This window comes from Notothenia coriiceps, unplaced genomic scaffold (genome assembly GCF_000735185.1).
Source record: "Notothenia coriiceps isolate Sejong01 unplaced genomic scaffold, NC01 NC01_scaffold00016718, whole genome shotgun sequence".
NCBI lineage: Eukaryota > Metazoa > Chordata > Actinopteri > Perciformes > Nototheniidae > Notothenia > Notothenia coriiceps.
In genome coordinates, this window is record NW_011349419.1 from 165,117 (window position 1) to 178,759 (window position 13,643).

A 13,643-nucleotide genomic window follows, 5' to 3' on the forward strand; every position below is an offset into this window, starting at 1 on the left:
ACACAGTAGTGAATGTTCTTCGATATAGACTGATAAGATATGAAACACTTTAAAGGTGGGGTAGGTAAGTTTGAGAAACCGGCTCGAGATACACTTTTTGTTATATTCCATGGAATGCTCTTAACATCCCGATAGCAATGAATATCTTAAGTGCTTTGATCAAAAATCCATAAAAAATGTCATCTGTGGAAGCCGTAGCGCTGTAAAAAGCACCACCAATCATTGTAGCCGGCCCGGCTAAAATAACTGGATGGCCTACCTGCCTGTCAGCCTTACATCTGTGCACAAACTTATCTTGTGCCCTCATTGGTCATGTGCGCTTTCGTGTGTGTTGGAGGAGGGGCTCTGTGAGGAAGTGGCAGATTTGTTCCGGTTGTGTATTTTAAAATTATAGCGCACTCGAGCTGGTTTCTCCAAAATTACCTACCCAACTTTTAAATCGACACATATTGTCATAGGTCAAGCTACCCAGAAGTATGTAAGGTAATTCAAATAAACCCCACTTTTACCAAATGCAACATTAAAGTGATGAACACATTAATGCACCAATTTGGGATCAACAAAGTACATCTTATTTTATTTTATCTTAAAATAGCCATTTTGCATAACGTGTACTTTTAATTTTGTCAAGAGTCTTTTTTTTTTTAGCTAATACTGTTTACTTATGTACAATTTTGAATGCAGGACTTTTACTTTAGCACAGTATTTTTACACTGTTTATTGCTACTTTAACTTAAGTAAATCATCTGAGTACAGACAAGTGGGTTGCAGATATGTATGGGAGCCAATTTCTGAAAGGAAAATAAAAACATTGCACTTTCTTTGTTGTTTCATTATTCATTTAGTAACACATACTCCACACCCATCTCTAGCAAACATGTGCTTGTGCCCTGATAAGAAGCTCCACCTGTTGCTCTTATTAATCTCTAAACGCTCAGCTATCTACACTATCAGTGTGTCTGTAAATGATTCCCTGACAAGCAAGCATTAAATATCAACTACTGCACGCTCAGCATTCAAGACTCGGGACAGACACCTTCCCATCCCCCCCACCACTCAGCCTCTCACCCACACATATGGATTACACATTGAGTTTAAATGGCAAGGGGGTTGATGATTGCTGAAACATTCAGTGAGTCAGTGTGATGCTGGGTGGACCTTTGGATAGCACTGCACATTTATTACCCAGCAGACATCATCTGTGGCTGTTAATAAAGATGATCAGGATGATATAACAGGTGAGGTGCAAAGTGCACAACCGGAGGGCTGAACACTACAATTATCTCACTCTAATTATCTATCTACTGTGTAGAAATATATATATTATTTCTTTAAGTTCCACACCAATATGGCAAATAGTGACACATACTGTAGGAGAACATTTGAGTACTACTTTGTCTTTTCAGTGATTATTCATGTCTTCGTGCACAGGAAACAGCAGGTTGAGCAGAGCAAGTGCTGCATGATGACAGCCTCTCCCCAACATGCTATCACTGACATCATTTACAATGTGTGCTGCTAACACATACTGTTAGGAAGAGTTCTCTGGTGGAAAATACCATATCTGTATGTCAGACCTCAGAAACAACAGATGTGCCACCCACAGCAGCAGTGAGAGTGCAAGATCAGTTGAAGTGCGATGGTACGAGAGGCAGCATTGTAAACATTCCCAAAGCTGGTTATTATGCGAGGTTAATGGTTTTACAGCTGTAGTTAAACATCAGATCCTGTGTTTCAAACAGGGTGCCACAATAAGAGCTGGTGGGAGGACCTTGAACTGAGGCTGAAACATTAACTGTGTGAGGAGAAACATTTACATAGAGAGAAAAAGCTACATCTCAAACATCCTGATCTTTTCCACAAAGTAGGGGTAACACCTTACAGGGCTGTGAGTGCTGCACCTGCTGAGATGCTGCACCTGCTGAGATTCTCCGCCAGCTCAGTCCACCTCCATGCCTCGGTGCGATGGAATTTCAGAAATCCTTTATTAGTCCCACAGCGGGAACATTTACAGCAAAAAGTGGCATAGCAGGTTAGTTATACTAGAAAAAACGAAATCACTGAATTTAACAGTACATAGCATTACATACTATTCCTCTGAACACATTGTTTGTGATTCTAATAAGAAACAAAATATTGATAGATTTAGACAAAGATCTTTTGCTGAATAAAGAATTGTGGAAAAATGTGTTTCAATTCAAAGTAAGCTATTACTTTTAGTAAAGAGTAAGCACAAACAGAATGCAAAGTAAGAGAGGGGGTGACATGAGGGCCACAGGTGGGATTGGGTCCTTAGCCTAGTCGGTAGGCTTGAGACCCAAAATGTTCTTTTAATAAATCATTGATATGTTAGCTTGGGTCTTTGATAATGATTAGCTGAGCCACGTATAAACCTTTAAAATCCTCAGTAAACAACATTCTCAGCTCTTCAAAATCTGACTACTAACTAATATGGCTAAGGTAGCCATAATAACACGATGACACATTTTTATTTTAATATAATATAAGGTAACGTTATACTCAGTGGCGAACCGTGTCTATCAAAACTGGACCTTCTGTAGACACACACACCCCCCGCCGCCCCGGCGTTATAATGTCCGTCTTTTCATTGAATTGTCGTCTTGAAAAGGGTACTCACAACAATTCCGCAACAACTTCATCTTCACCCGTTGCACTTGCCATTTCAACGTTAAAAACAATAAAACGGCATGAATTGCTTCGTCGCATTCATCTCTGTCTCGAGCCAGTTAACTAGCGGGCCTTCTAGAGTACCCTGGAACCGAGGGGAACTCTGAAAGAATACGCCCATTGGCTACAAATCAATATATGATTGGTTGGTCAAACTGTCAGTCCAAATGTACGCTCTCATTCAGTGCAACGGCCAGGGCATTCTATCAAGGATATAGAATACCTTGGTTGAAGGATATTCTACCCAGAGACCCAGAACAAGATCTGATTGGTTACTTTCTTTTCTAACACAAAACCACTGAAATGCGTAGTGCATGGTCCGAGAAGGGCAAACCAATCAAAGTAACACTGTAATATTACAGATCAACAACACAGATACGATTCTCATTTATTCNTATAAAAAAATATATATACTACATATTAAAGCAAACGATTGTAAAGGTAAAAGTATGAGCATAACAAATAAAGAAGTGTAATGTAAACATTTACATTATTATTATGATTATTTAGTATATAAAGACTATATATTATTGAATTACAAGATTAGATATACTTTAGTTGATCTAAAATGTTGATGTGTTCAAATGCTCTTCAAAACACAACTGAAAGTCCATGAAACTTTTCTTTCTGCATTTGTGAATGAAGCGCCATCCCCTGGTTAAAACCTGAAATTGAAAATCTGGCAACGCCCTCTTGGAAAATAGTGGGAGGGCTCAACATTCCCCTATACTGGTCTTAGGCAGGTCGTAGGCAGGAAGCTGTAAGCTGGAGTCTGAAATGAAGTGCTACATCTGTAGGATGCCACCTGGGTACCTCCCTAGGGAGGTGTTCCAGGCACGTCCAGCTGGGAGGAGACCAAGGGGTAGACCTAGTAACAGGTGGAGGGATTATATCTCTTCGCTGGCCTGGGAGCGCCTTGGGATCCCCCAGTCAGAGCTGGTTGATGTGGCCAGGGAAAAGAAAGTTTGGGGCTCTCTGCTGGAACTGCTACCCCCGCGACCCGACCACGGATAAGCGGGAGAAGATGGATGGATGGATGGATGTCAATTTCACATACAAAACTAGGTCCTGGATAAAATATGTAAAAAAAAGAAAGAAATCAAAGGTAAACTGACTAAAATGCCATTGAAGTATTCTGGTTAAAATGCTTTATACACATTTCCCAAATTATTTTGTATACATTTCTAACACCATGAAGTAAAGCCTTTACCATAGACCCTTATAACATAACATACAACGACTGTTTTGGCAGGAAACAAAGAAACATAAGAAATTAAGAACAAGAAAAAACCTAAAGCCTCAGAAACGGCATTGTGCACATACATTAGTAATTTACTGTATCATCTGTTCAATGTAAATCCTTGTCATAATTAATGAAGAGAACATGTGTCTTTTAAAATAGGCTTTAACCCTGTTTTACTTTTAAGTTACCATTTACCTTTTTTTACAACATCTGTTTTAACCATTGCTTGATCTGTGAATATTTTACATCGACGTTTTTGGGCATAAAGCTAGCTGAGGTCTATCAATGCTTTTACATTTTGTCCAAAGTATTTTATAAATTCTTATTTCAATATTTTGAGCCATTCAGATTATTTTATGGACAATCTAACAGTTTGGTTAATGTAGGCCTTAGTCTGTTGTCATGGTTACAGTCTTCTTGTTAGGTTTTTTTCTCCCATCTTGATGCCCTAAAAATAACACAAATAATATTAATAAATCTTTCATGTTTACACACAACAGTTTAACAATAAGCAGCGTCCTCTGCTGGTATGAACCACTAACTACAGGAGCAGGGGCAAACTAGGCTGTTCGTATAAATAAAGTTTTGTTTTGTTTACAGAGCCGCTCAAACATGGCTACCCTAGCAACCACACGATGTGCTGATAAACATTGCTCGGTAGGAAGCTATCAAAAATCTATTTACTGCATATTTTTGTCAAACTGTATTAGTTAGCTAGTCGACAACATTTTAAATATCTCAAATGTTATATAAATCAGTGAAAGCAGAAGATTGACGAACTCACGTATTATAAGAGAGGGAGGCTGCTTGCTCTCTTCATTGTGTTGTCATTATTCATTGTAATTATCAATAAGTGTAATTATTGTTGGAGATTTGGAGGATGTTTAAAACCAACCTCGTCTCCGCGTGTCGTTTGGTAAACTGGGTAAATTCGTAAAAAGGAAGGGATTAAGAAACACCAGAATGCAAGTTAAACAATAATCTTGTTTTAATGATAAAAAGTAACAATACAAATACAAAGGAAGTACTTCCTGCTCTTCCTCCAATCTCACGGATCTGGTCAGTTTGAAGAAAAGAAGAGACTGGTCTAAAGAAAACATAGGCTTATATCCAAAACCCCAGGAGGAGCTATGCGGCTACATTTTATTGATAAGCTCAAAAGGACTTTTATCTTGTTTACTGCTGGGTGACCCAAGTCTCAAGGCCTGCAGGATGTGTAGGAGATAAACATTAATTCTACAAGACTTTAACTACATTATCTGAAAATGTATCTGGGAATTCTCCTGTTAATTGCAAGGACTATTGATAATTAACAGAGAGACCCTAGGGGCCTCTTCTTGGTATCTGCTAGGCAGAAGTCACTCAATGCAGAAATCACAAGTTTAACACACATTCTATATAAGGTGACATTAAAATGAATATACCAGATTGAACTTTCCTGCCATAACACGTTACTTTAATACTTCAAATAATTCAAATAATCCTTCATTATTTAACTGTAGGCTTATAGAGAACATGTTGCTCCTACAAACTGCTGTCCGAAAACAGATGCCTTGTGTTACTGTACTGTCTATGCTTGACTCTTCTCTGAAATCTATTCAAATTGTACTTTTATTTCCCCTTTCCAAATGTCTTTATTTATTTTATAACATATTTAAGTTTAAATTGATGTAAAAAATGTCGTGGGACCAAAATTAGTCATGGTTACTTTAATTATGTTCCTTGTTAGCCTTAGGTGTTTTGTAGGTTTGAGATACTGTATTGATGTATAATGCTGCATGCATTTGGACATGCAAGTGTTAATAATCTTAGATATTCAAAAGTATATCTGCTTGTGACTGGGCCCCTATTCTGAGGATTTATTAGGGTGTCCCATTGCACATATCTCCATTAGGCTATGTATTGTAACTGTAAACAAAACTGACCTAAATGGATTTGTCCTGCAGTTCCAAATTGACAAGGGCTCATTACTCCATCATGGAACACAATTTAAAGGAAGTTTTATGCAAAATGGATTAGAAGTATACCTGTTGTTACATTTCACATTATAATCTGGTATTGTGTTATATTTTCCCTAAATGAATTTGAGCAGGGAGAGGGAGACTCCAGCCCTGTCCAGCAGCCCTGCTCATCACCTCCTGTCAGCAGTGAGGATCAGAGGCTCGCAAGGCAGAATGTTGCACAGTTTCTCAGGGAGGCCGAGAGAAATAGGAGGGAGTAAGTGAAGTACAGCTACTCAGAGTTATTTCACTTTAAGGTATACATCTTTAAACACTAAACTTTTAATGTAGAGATACAGTGGTTCAGTATATGGTGACAAGAACCCCCTACAATACAATCCAACATTATCACAAACTGCAGCACTGCAAAATAAGTGTGTTTTAAACATAGTTTTATTTTCTTGTCCAACCCTTTATTTCATCTGTGTGTAGGTGTAATGTTTAGCCCTTAATAACTTCACTCAGATATTTTGTATTATTTTATAAATAATGTTCTCATACTGGCTCAACAATAGCAAGAACTGATTTGGTGCTGCTTAGTCACCACTGTAAATGAAACAAGCAAACCCATTTTAAACGTTTACTTTCATTATTAATATAGTTATTATTATTCAATATTTGTACTGTGTATAACTTTACCAATCACTAAACCATTCAATCACAACAAATAAATCCTTAAACTTGTGAACAGTTTAAACTTTATTATCAGTGCATCCTCACCGGTCAATATTGTTATAAACCCATTTTACTCTATTCTTTCTTCTCAGGATTGAAAAGTTGGAGAAAGAGAGAACACTGAGTGTCCAGTGCAGAAAGAATGGGTGGACTGATGTGCCTGGAGAACTAGAAGAGTATGAGAAATTGCTGGAGGAAGAAAGAAATGCTGAGAGTGGGTCTTTTTTCACTACAGTACCCTAATATTTCCCACAGATGTTTTATAATGTGTAAAGTTGACAAGTCCTGTGATTGTAAAACCATGTTGAAGGAACCATGCACATTCAACACTTTACTTCTTTGACAGAGCAAACTGCCATAATCTTCTTTGCATTTGATTCTTTAGAAATCCATCTTCAAAAGCAGCTTGTGAAGATTCATAACGGTGTGAGGAAATTTCAGAGACAGCTAATAGATGTGAAGCCGACTCCTGAGTGTAAGTGTTGTACCTCGCAGTGATTCTTTACCATTCATTCAGCCATCTTGTGAAACACTCAGTACTTTTTAGTCATCATTTTTATAAACATTTGTGCCATTTTGCTTCTTCAATATAACATGGTATTGAAAAGTAGTGTACTGCTCAAAGAAATCATGGCCATTTTAGCCTCATAATCATGTACCATGAGTATCAGATTGTTAATAATATTTCTGCATATCTATTTTCAGTGATTGAAAGACTGAAGGAAATAATGACAGAGGTGGAAATCTCCATTAACAACCTAAAGGAGGAAGAGCGGTCATGGTAATCAGAAAAACAACTGTATTCTAAATATTACTTACACATCATTTAATATAATGCAATCCAATACATCTTTAATATAATAAAATGAAAAATATAAATAAATAAAAACAGCATCGCACTCTGTTCTCAGAAAAAGCAAACACGTTAAACCATTCAAAATGAGAAGGTTATAAACACCCAAGTAGGCAGAAAAAGTGACAGCTTCTGATCAGTGTTGGCTTAACTTTAGGAATGAATATTTGTGATCTCATGAAAATACAATAAATAGTGGTCTTTTTTGTTTCTCTGATTCCCTTAGCGTTGAGGAACTCTTGAAAGAAGAGAGGACATGCAGACAGGAGATCACGGCTTATGAGAAAAAGATTGAAAACCTGAGCCTTGCTGTCAAATCAGACCTTAAACTACACACAGCTCCCACTGTTAAGGTCTGCTGCTCCTCTTATATCCCTCCTCGCTATATTTCCACTGTTTGGCATCGTTAATGCAATGAAACAAGTTTGTGTTCTAGCAATAAATCTTACAATTAATGCAATCAATAAATATCACAAGATTTTACTGCTTTTGACCTCTTGAGACTATAAATAAGAAAGTGTGAAAAACACATGTATTAAGTATTTTAAGAAGTCAAAATAAATTCACATTTTTTATTTAATGCATCTAGAATTCTGCAGCATTTCATTGATAACATTGTTTTTTCCATAAGACCAACCCCCCAGACAGAGACCTCCCAGCAGAGGTCCTAGCAGTGGAGGTATTCCTGCTGAAGACAGGAGGCCCGTGCGGAGGCTGGGACAAATATGACCACCAAACCTTCCTTAAAGTAAGACGTTATTTTAATTCAGTCTTAAAAACTTGCCCTTTAAATACAATTTTTGTATCTACTGCCAACTTCCACTCACAGGTCATTGCACACAGTCACTGAACACAATCCATAAACACAAATGTGATTGCTTCATGCAACTACACATATGCCAAGCCAAATGTCGATAACAGCAAGACACCTCTCTAAATGAGTCTAACCTGTTTGATTTCCAGGTCTGGACAAAGCACAGCGGGCAACAAGTCTACAGGAAAGAGGCCAAACTGTACCTGCCTGGTAAAACATTGGAGGAGATAGAGCAACACGAGGACTGGCATCAGGAGCTGATCTACCTACAGGACAGTAAGAGAGAGGTACAGACAAAACATGTATAAATCTTTAAATCAAAAGCAAACCTTGTTTCTGGTTTCCGTTTGTGTTAACTGTCTTCATACTATACCCAGGCCATTCAGCGGTGGAAAGCCAGCAAACATCAGAAACGCCAGAACAGAATACAGAGTCAGGAGGCAGAAGAGGCAGAAAAGAGTGAGAGGGAGGCCAAAGTCCAGGCTAAGCAACACAGGTGAGTCTTAAGTATAGCAGTATAGAACTAAAAACAAGAAAGACACGCAGACATTGACTCCATGGTTAAAGGCAGCAAGTCATAATATCCCACCAGAACTGATGAGCACCCTTAGTGTTTCATAGGTCACCTTAAATTGAGGTGAAATTGGTCGGCTTTACTTCCTACTCTCCCTAGTCTTTGTTATTTTCACTCTATTGTTTCAACGTGTTCTGTCCTCTTCTGTTTAAGGACTGAGCAGGAGAGGAGGGAGGCAGAGTTGCAACTGGAGAAGTGGAGGGAAGAAAAGCAAAGGACCGAGGAACAGGAAGAAGAGCAGAGGCTGGCTGAGGAAATACAAAAGAGGAAAAAGGCAAAGGTGCTCTAGCATGTGTGGCAAAAGTAATGTGTGCTTATTTTTCATCAGAGATAGCGCTTCTGTGCTACTCTGAAATAAATACACATGCATACAGTGATGTGAATAGGTGCATGGTGGGTTACCTTAGGAAATATGAATGTATAGCATTTACAAAGCATTATTTCTGCTTACAGGAAGAGCGGCGCCGGCAGATGGAAGTGAAGCTGACCATTGAGGAGCAGCTGCGACTGAAGAAAGAGGAAGAGGAGGAGCAGTGGAGGAGGAAGAGAGAGAAGGAACTGAGAGAGATGGATGAGAGAAGAAGGGAGGCAACCATAGGAATCCAACGCTTTAATGAAAGGGTACAAACTTAGTCTAAAAATCACAGAAACACAAGTTGTTTGTCTTTTTGCCTGGTGTTATGTCTATTAGAGGCAAGGCTTTCTGACCAGAGCACAGTTTTTGTTATTTGAGGTTGTGCAATGTATTTAAGGGATGTGAGGTCACTTTACTGTGTTGAATAAAAATCATGTCTCTGCCTTTTTTCTGCAGGATCTTCTCAAGGTGGAGGCAAAGCTTCAGGAGAGACAGCGGAGGGAAAGAGAGGAAGAGGAAAGACAGAGGAGAATCACTGCTAAGTTGAAAGAAAAGGTAAGGCTTGTACAATTCATGTTAATTGTCTCTCAAATGATTAACACAAAGACAAACATTATGACCACAAACCTGCACATCCTTAAAATATTAAACAAACAGAGTTGTGGGTTTAGTAAAGGTTGATGTTTATGCTTCATCCAGGTGGATGGTAACGTCAGCAGAGACCCCTCCAGGCTTACCCGTCCCACCAAGGGATGGGAGGAACGAATGAAACACATTGGACCTACAGGTGGAGGGCCTGTCCTACAGATGTTTCACAGGTCTGTTTGAAACAACCACTAGGACAGGTTTCTGTTCAACAATTATTTGAAAGATTAAAGGTGATTGAAGCTGAATCACTGAAATGTGCTGTCATTTTGTTGCAGAGCTGTTCCCACTTGGAGACAAGGCCTGTGATGAGCATCAATGGTCAACTGAACATTCCTGAAACACATTCCCAATTCTGCTTTTTATAAAATTTGATTAAATTAAATGTTTTGCAATGAGACCTCAACACCAGAATGTGCCTTTTAAATCTACTGTTTACTGCTTTACATAAAATGTAATGACATTACGCAAAATTACTATTTTAAATAAAAGTTTAGCCTCTTACTTGCTGCTAGGCTTTTAATCCCAAACTAAGAGGTATGATCACACACCTATAACCACATGGTTTTTTTGTTTGTTTTAGGATTTATTTTAATATCTTATTGAGCTCTGGAAGTGTTTTAAGTCTCTACTAATTACATTTGGAATGAAATCACATCCTGATTTAATTTGTGCTGCCTGTGTTCTTAATTTCTCGTTTATTATTTTTCATCTTGTCCTTTATTTATTTTATAAACTATTTTGTTTTTTTATTGTATTTTTCTCTCTGTGAAGCTCTTTGTACTCTGTTTTGATAAGTATTCTAAAAATAAAATGTATCTTTATTTAAAAAACCTAATTTGCCTTTTTGTACCATAGATATTTTGTACGAGAGAGGGAGAGAGAGAGAGAGAGAGAGAGAGAGAGAGAGAGAGAGAGAGAGAGAGAGAGATAATATCAAATGTATATGTTGTACATTGTTGTACATTGCTCTGCAGTGCTAGCTTTTATTTTGAAAAACAAACGTACCGGAAAAGATTCCTCATAGGTGCGGATGCAAAGATGGCGGAAGAAGAGAGCCAGTTTGTAGAATTTGAGCAAATAGATTTTTTAAGAGATAGACATGTACGATTCTTCCAAAGAACGCTTCAGGTGTTGCCGGAGAGGTACGCCTCGCTGGAAACGACCAGGTACATTTACTGGAATGGAAATTGTTTGTGTAATTCATATACTGTACTGAATAACTTGTCTAGCATTCAAGCTAACTGTGGTTCAATGCTACCCGTTTTGAATGGAGGCTAGTGCTAATAAGCTTAGCGAGCTAACTGTGGTTCACCCGTTTTGAATGGAGGCTAGTGCTACTTAGCATGGCTTGCAGCAGTGGCATTGAAGTTATTATGACAGATTGGCTGTAACGTTGGTTACACAATAACTAACGGTACAGCTGGGCACGACGCCCTGTTAAAAGTAGTATAAAGCGATAGTAGGGTTCACTATTAAATGAATAAAGCTTATTTGAAACTGAACTTAAAGCTAGATGGACTGCTTACTTGGATATGTTTTTCAATGGTTAACTTAGCGAGAAACATTTCCGAAAATAACACATTTTACTTATCTCTCCAGTAAGAGCTAAACTAAGCAAGCAGCTAAAAGTCAAGATATACTCTTAAATTATGCTTTATTACACATTCATCTAATCTGGTGTATATATTATACTATGTAATCCCTTTGTTGCTTGAATTTGTTAATCGTTATATCCATTAATTTAAAACAACTGTGTCCAAAGATTTTTTTTTGTTTGATTCAAAACATTTGTTTTAATACGTAAAGTATTTTAGTGTTTTGGGCAAGTATCTAGCAGTACACCTTTTTGAAATGTTTAGATCACATGACAAATCACACTTTTAACCATAGTCAAAGTCACGATAAAGAAAACCCATAGGGCCTACTAATAGTTGTGATTATTAAAAGTATTCTATATTATTATTATTGTTTACATTGCATAAGTGTCGATATGTTTTCATATAATGTTATGATTAAATAGGTACCCGATACTTGATGTTGCTTTTTGGGCACATGGGAATACTTTTTTTCTTTCTAAAAAGGAATAGAAAAAAACCGGTGGTCACATGTGCCCAAAATATTAAATAAAGTATGATTTAGAATAAATCCCTTTTAAACCAATGGTGTGACATTTTGGCCTATTTCTGGACTTATTTCAGGGCTATCACAACTGCAACTGAAAATTAACAAGATTGCTATCTGCCTTCTTTTCAGGTTAACAATCATATTTTTTGCCCTGTCTGGTCTGGATGTGCTGGACGCCCTGGATGTGATTGATAGGAAGACCATGATTGAGTGGATCTACTCATTACAGGTTCTGCCCACAGAGGACGGTAAGTGTCATAGCTTATCACTTTTTCCACAACTGACTATAAATAAGATCAGTTTAAACAGTTAAATGTTGCAGTGTAAGGCATTGGATGTATGCTTTATTCATAAAAAGGTTCACATGACAGAGCAAGTCAAAAATGTATTCTCAAAGCACTAGGGCTGTACCCGAATATTCGAATATCCGAATATTCGTTCGTTGGAGTACTATTCGGGTTTCAATTTCGTTATTTGGATATTCGTTTTGTTTGTTTTTTCGTTTTTTTCCCGTTTTTTTTTCAAATTGAATTTATTGAAATATCCAATATCAACGTAAGAGCTTGTTCGGGGGGTGCTAACACTTAACCATAAACGTTATCGTTTACTTTCTCCGTCTTTATATGTAGATATTACTTTTCTCCGTTAATCTCCGTCACGTTGTTTCCAATGCAACAACAACTTCCTGTCAACAGCGCTACCTCTCCTTCAAAATAAAAGCAATGCCATAAATATGAAGCCAAGCCAAATTTAAGACACAACTGCAACGAAAGTAACAAACACAATGCGATATCCTTTTCAATTTCAAAGAACACAAATTGGGTTAATAACTATAAAAGAACAATACTGTAGAATAACAAAATGAATGCCGTGAATACACCAAAATACACGTGTTGAAGTGATTCGCTGCTGATTACTAGGTAGGAAAAGGTGCCACAGACTAATGTTGAAAAGATTACTGTCCCCTTTTCCCTCATCTAGTGTAGCACAGGCCCTGTGTTTCTGATTGTCTGGAATAGTGTTTTGTGGTTTACTCAGGGACGTGTATTTTTCCTTCAGTGCACATTCAGCAAACAAACCGTGATGAGATATTTCTGAATTTGTTAAAACGTTTATTGGATTATTTATGCTGACTGCACCTTTTGATAGGGTTGGATGATGGTTTGAGAGTGTGAGCACCGAGAGAAACAAAACTGTTAATGAGTTTAAGGCAGAAATATGTTTAGATACATCAGTGTTTCCCATACATTGATTTATTTGTGGCGGGCCACCACAATTAAATACCGTCCGCCACAAGTTGATCTCATATATAATATAAAAACAATTTGGTGGACTAATGGATAGTGAGGTGGGCTGATGCGTTGGAAAGTTGCGAGTTCAAATCCCGCCTGGAACACCACTACTGTGGGACACCACAGTAGTAGTGTGACTTTGAGTAAGGCACTCAGCCCTCAGTCACTCCAGGGAGAATGTGCCTGTAATTGCTAATTGTAAGTCGCTTTGGAATAAGGCGTCTGCTAAATGCCTAAATTGTAAATTTATATTTTTGGGAGAATAAACCCCACAGATCCTCAACTCCGGTGTGTCCCACTCATTAACAACGCAACACAGAGCAACAAGAAAGTTGTCTACAGTAGCCATGAACTCGCATGTATTTTCTTATTTGAGG

The 13,643-nt window shown here is 37.8% G+C and overlaps 2 protein-coding genes across 2 annotated transcripts in view; both read left to right on the plus strand.

Annotated features, from left to right (window-relative positions):
• Positions 1-4,543: 4,543 nt before the first annotated feature.
• On the plus strand, positions 4,544-10,558 carry ccdc112 (coiled-coil domain containing 112). The gene is made up of 14 exons (XM_010776134.1): positions 4,544-4,588; positions 6,024-6,148; positions 6,699-6,820; positions 6,992-7,081; positions 7,312-7,387; positions 7,686-7,812; positions 8,091-8,207; positions 8,423-8,560; positions 8,651-8,769; positions 9,001-9,127; positions 9,301-9,468; positions 9,659-9,757; positions 9,902-10,020; positions 10,126-10,558. The coding sequence occupies exons 1-14, from the start codon at positions 4,544-4,546 to the stop codon at positions 10,154-10,156; spliced, it is 1,503 nt and encodes a 500-aa protein (XP_010774436.1). The 3' UTR covers positions 10,157-10,558.
• A 330-nt stretch (positions 10,559-10,888) lies between these two features.
• Positions 10,889-13,643, plus strand: part of pggt1b (protein geranylgeranyltransferase type I, beta subunit) — a 21,025-nt gene continuing 18,270 nt past the window's right edge. The window contains exons 1-2 of the mRNA XM_010776146.1: positions 10,889-11,016; positions 12,104-12,222. Of these exons, the coding sequence (XP_010774448.1) occupies positions 10,889-11,016; positions 12,104-12,222 (247 nt within the window). The remainder of the gene's footprint in view (positions 11,017-12,103; positions 12,223-13,643) is intronic.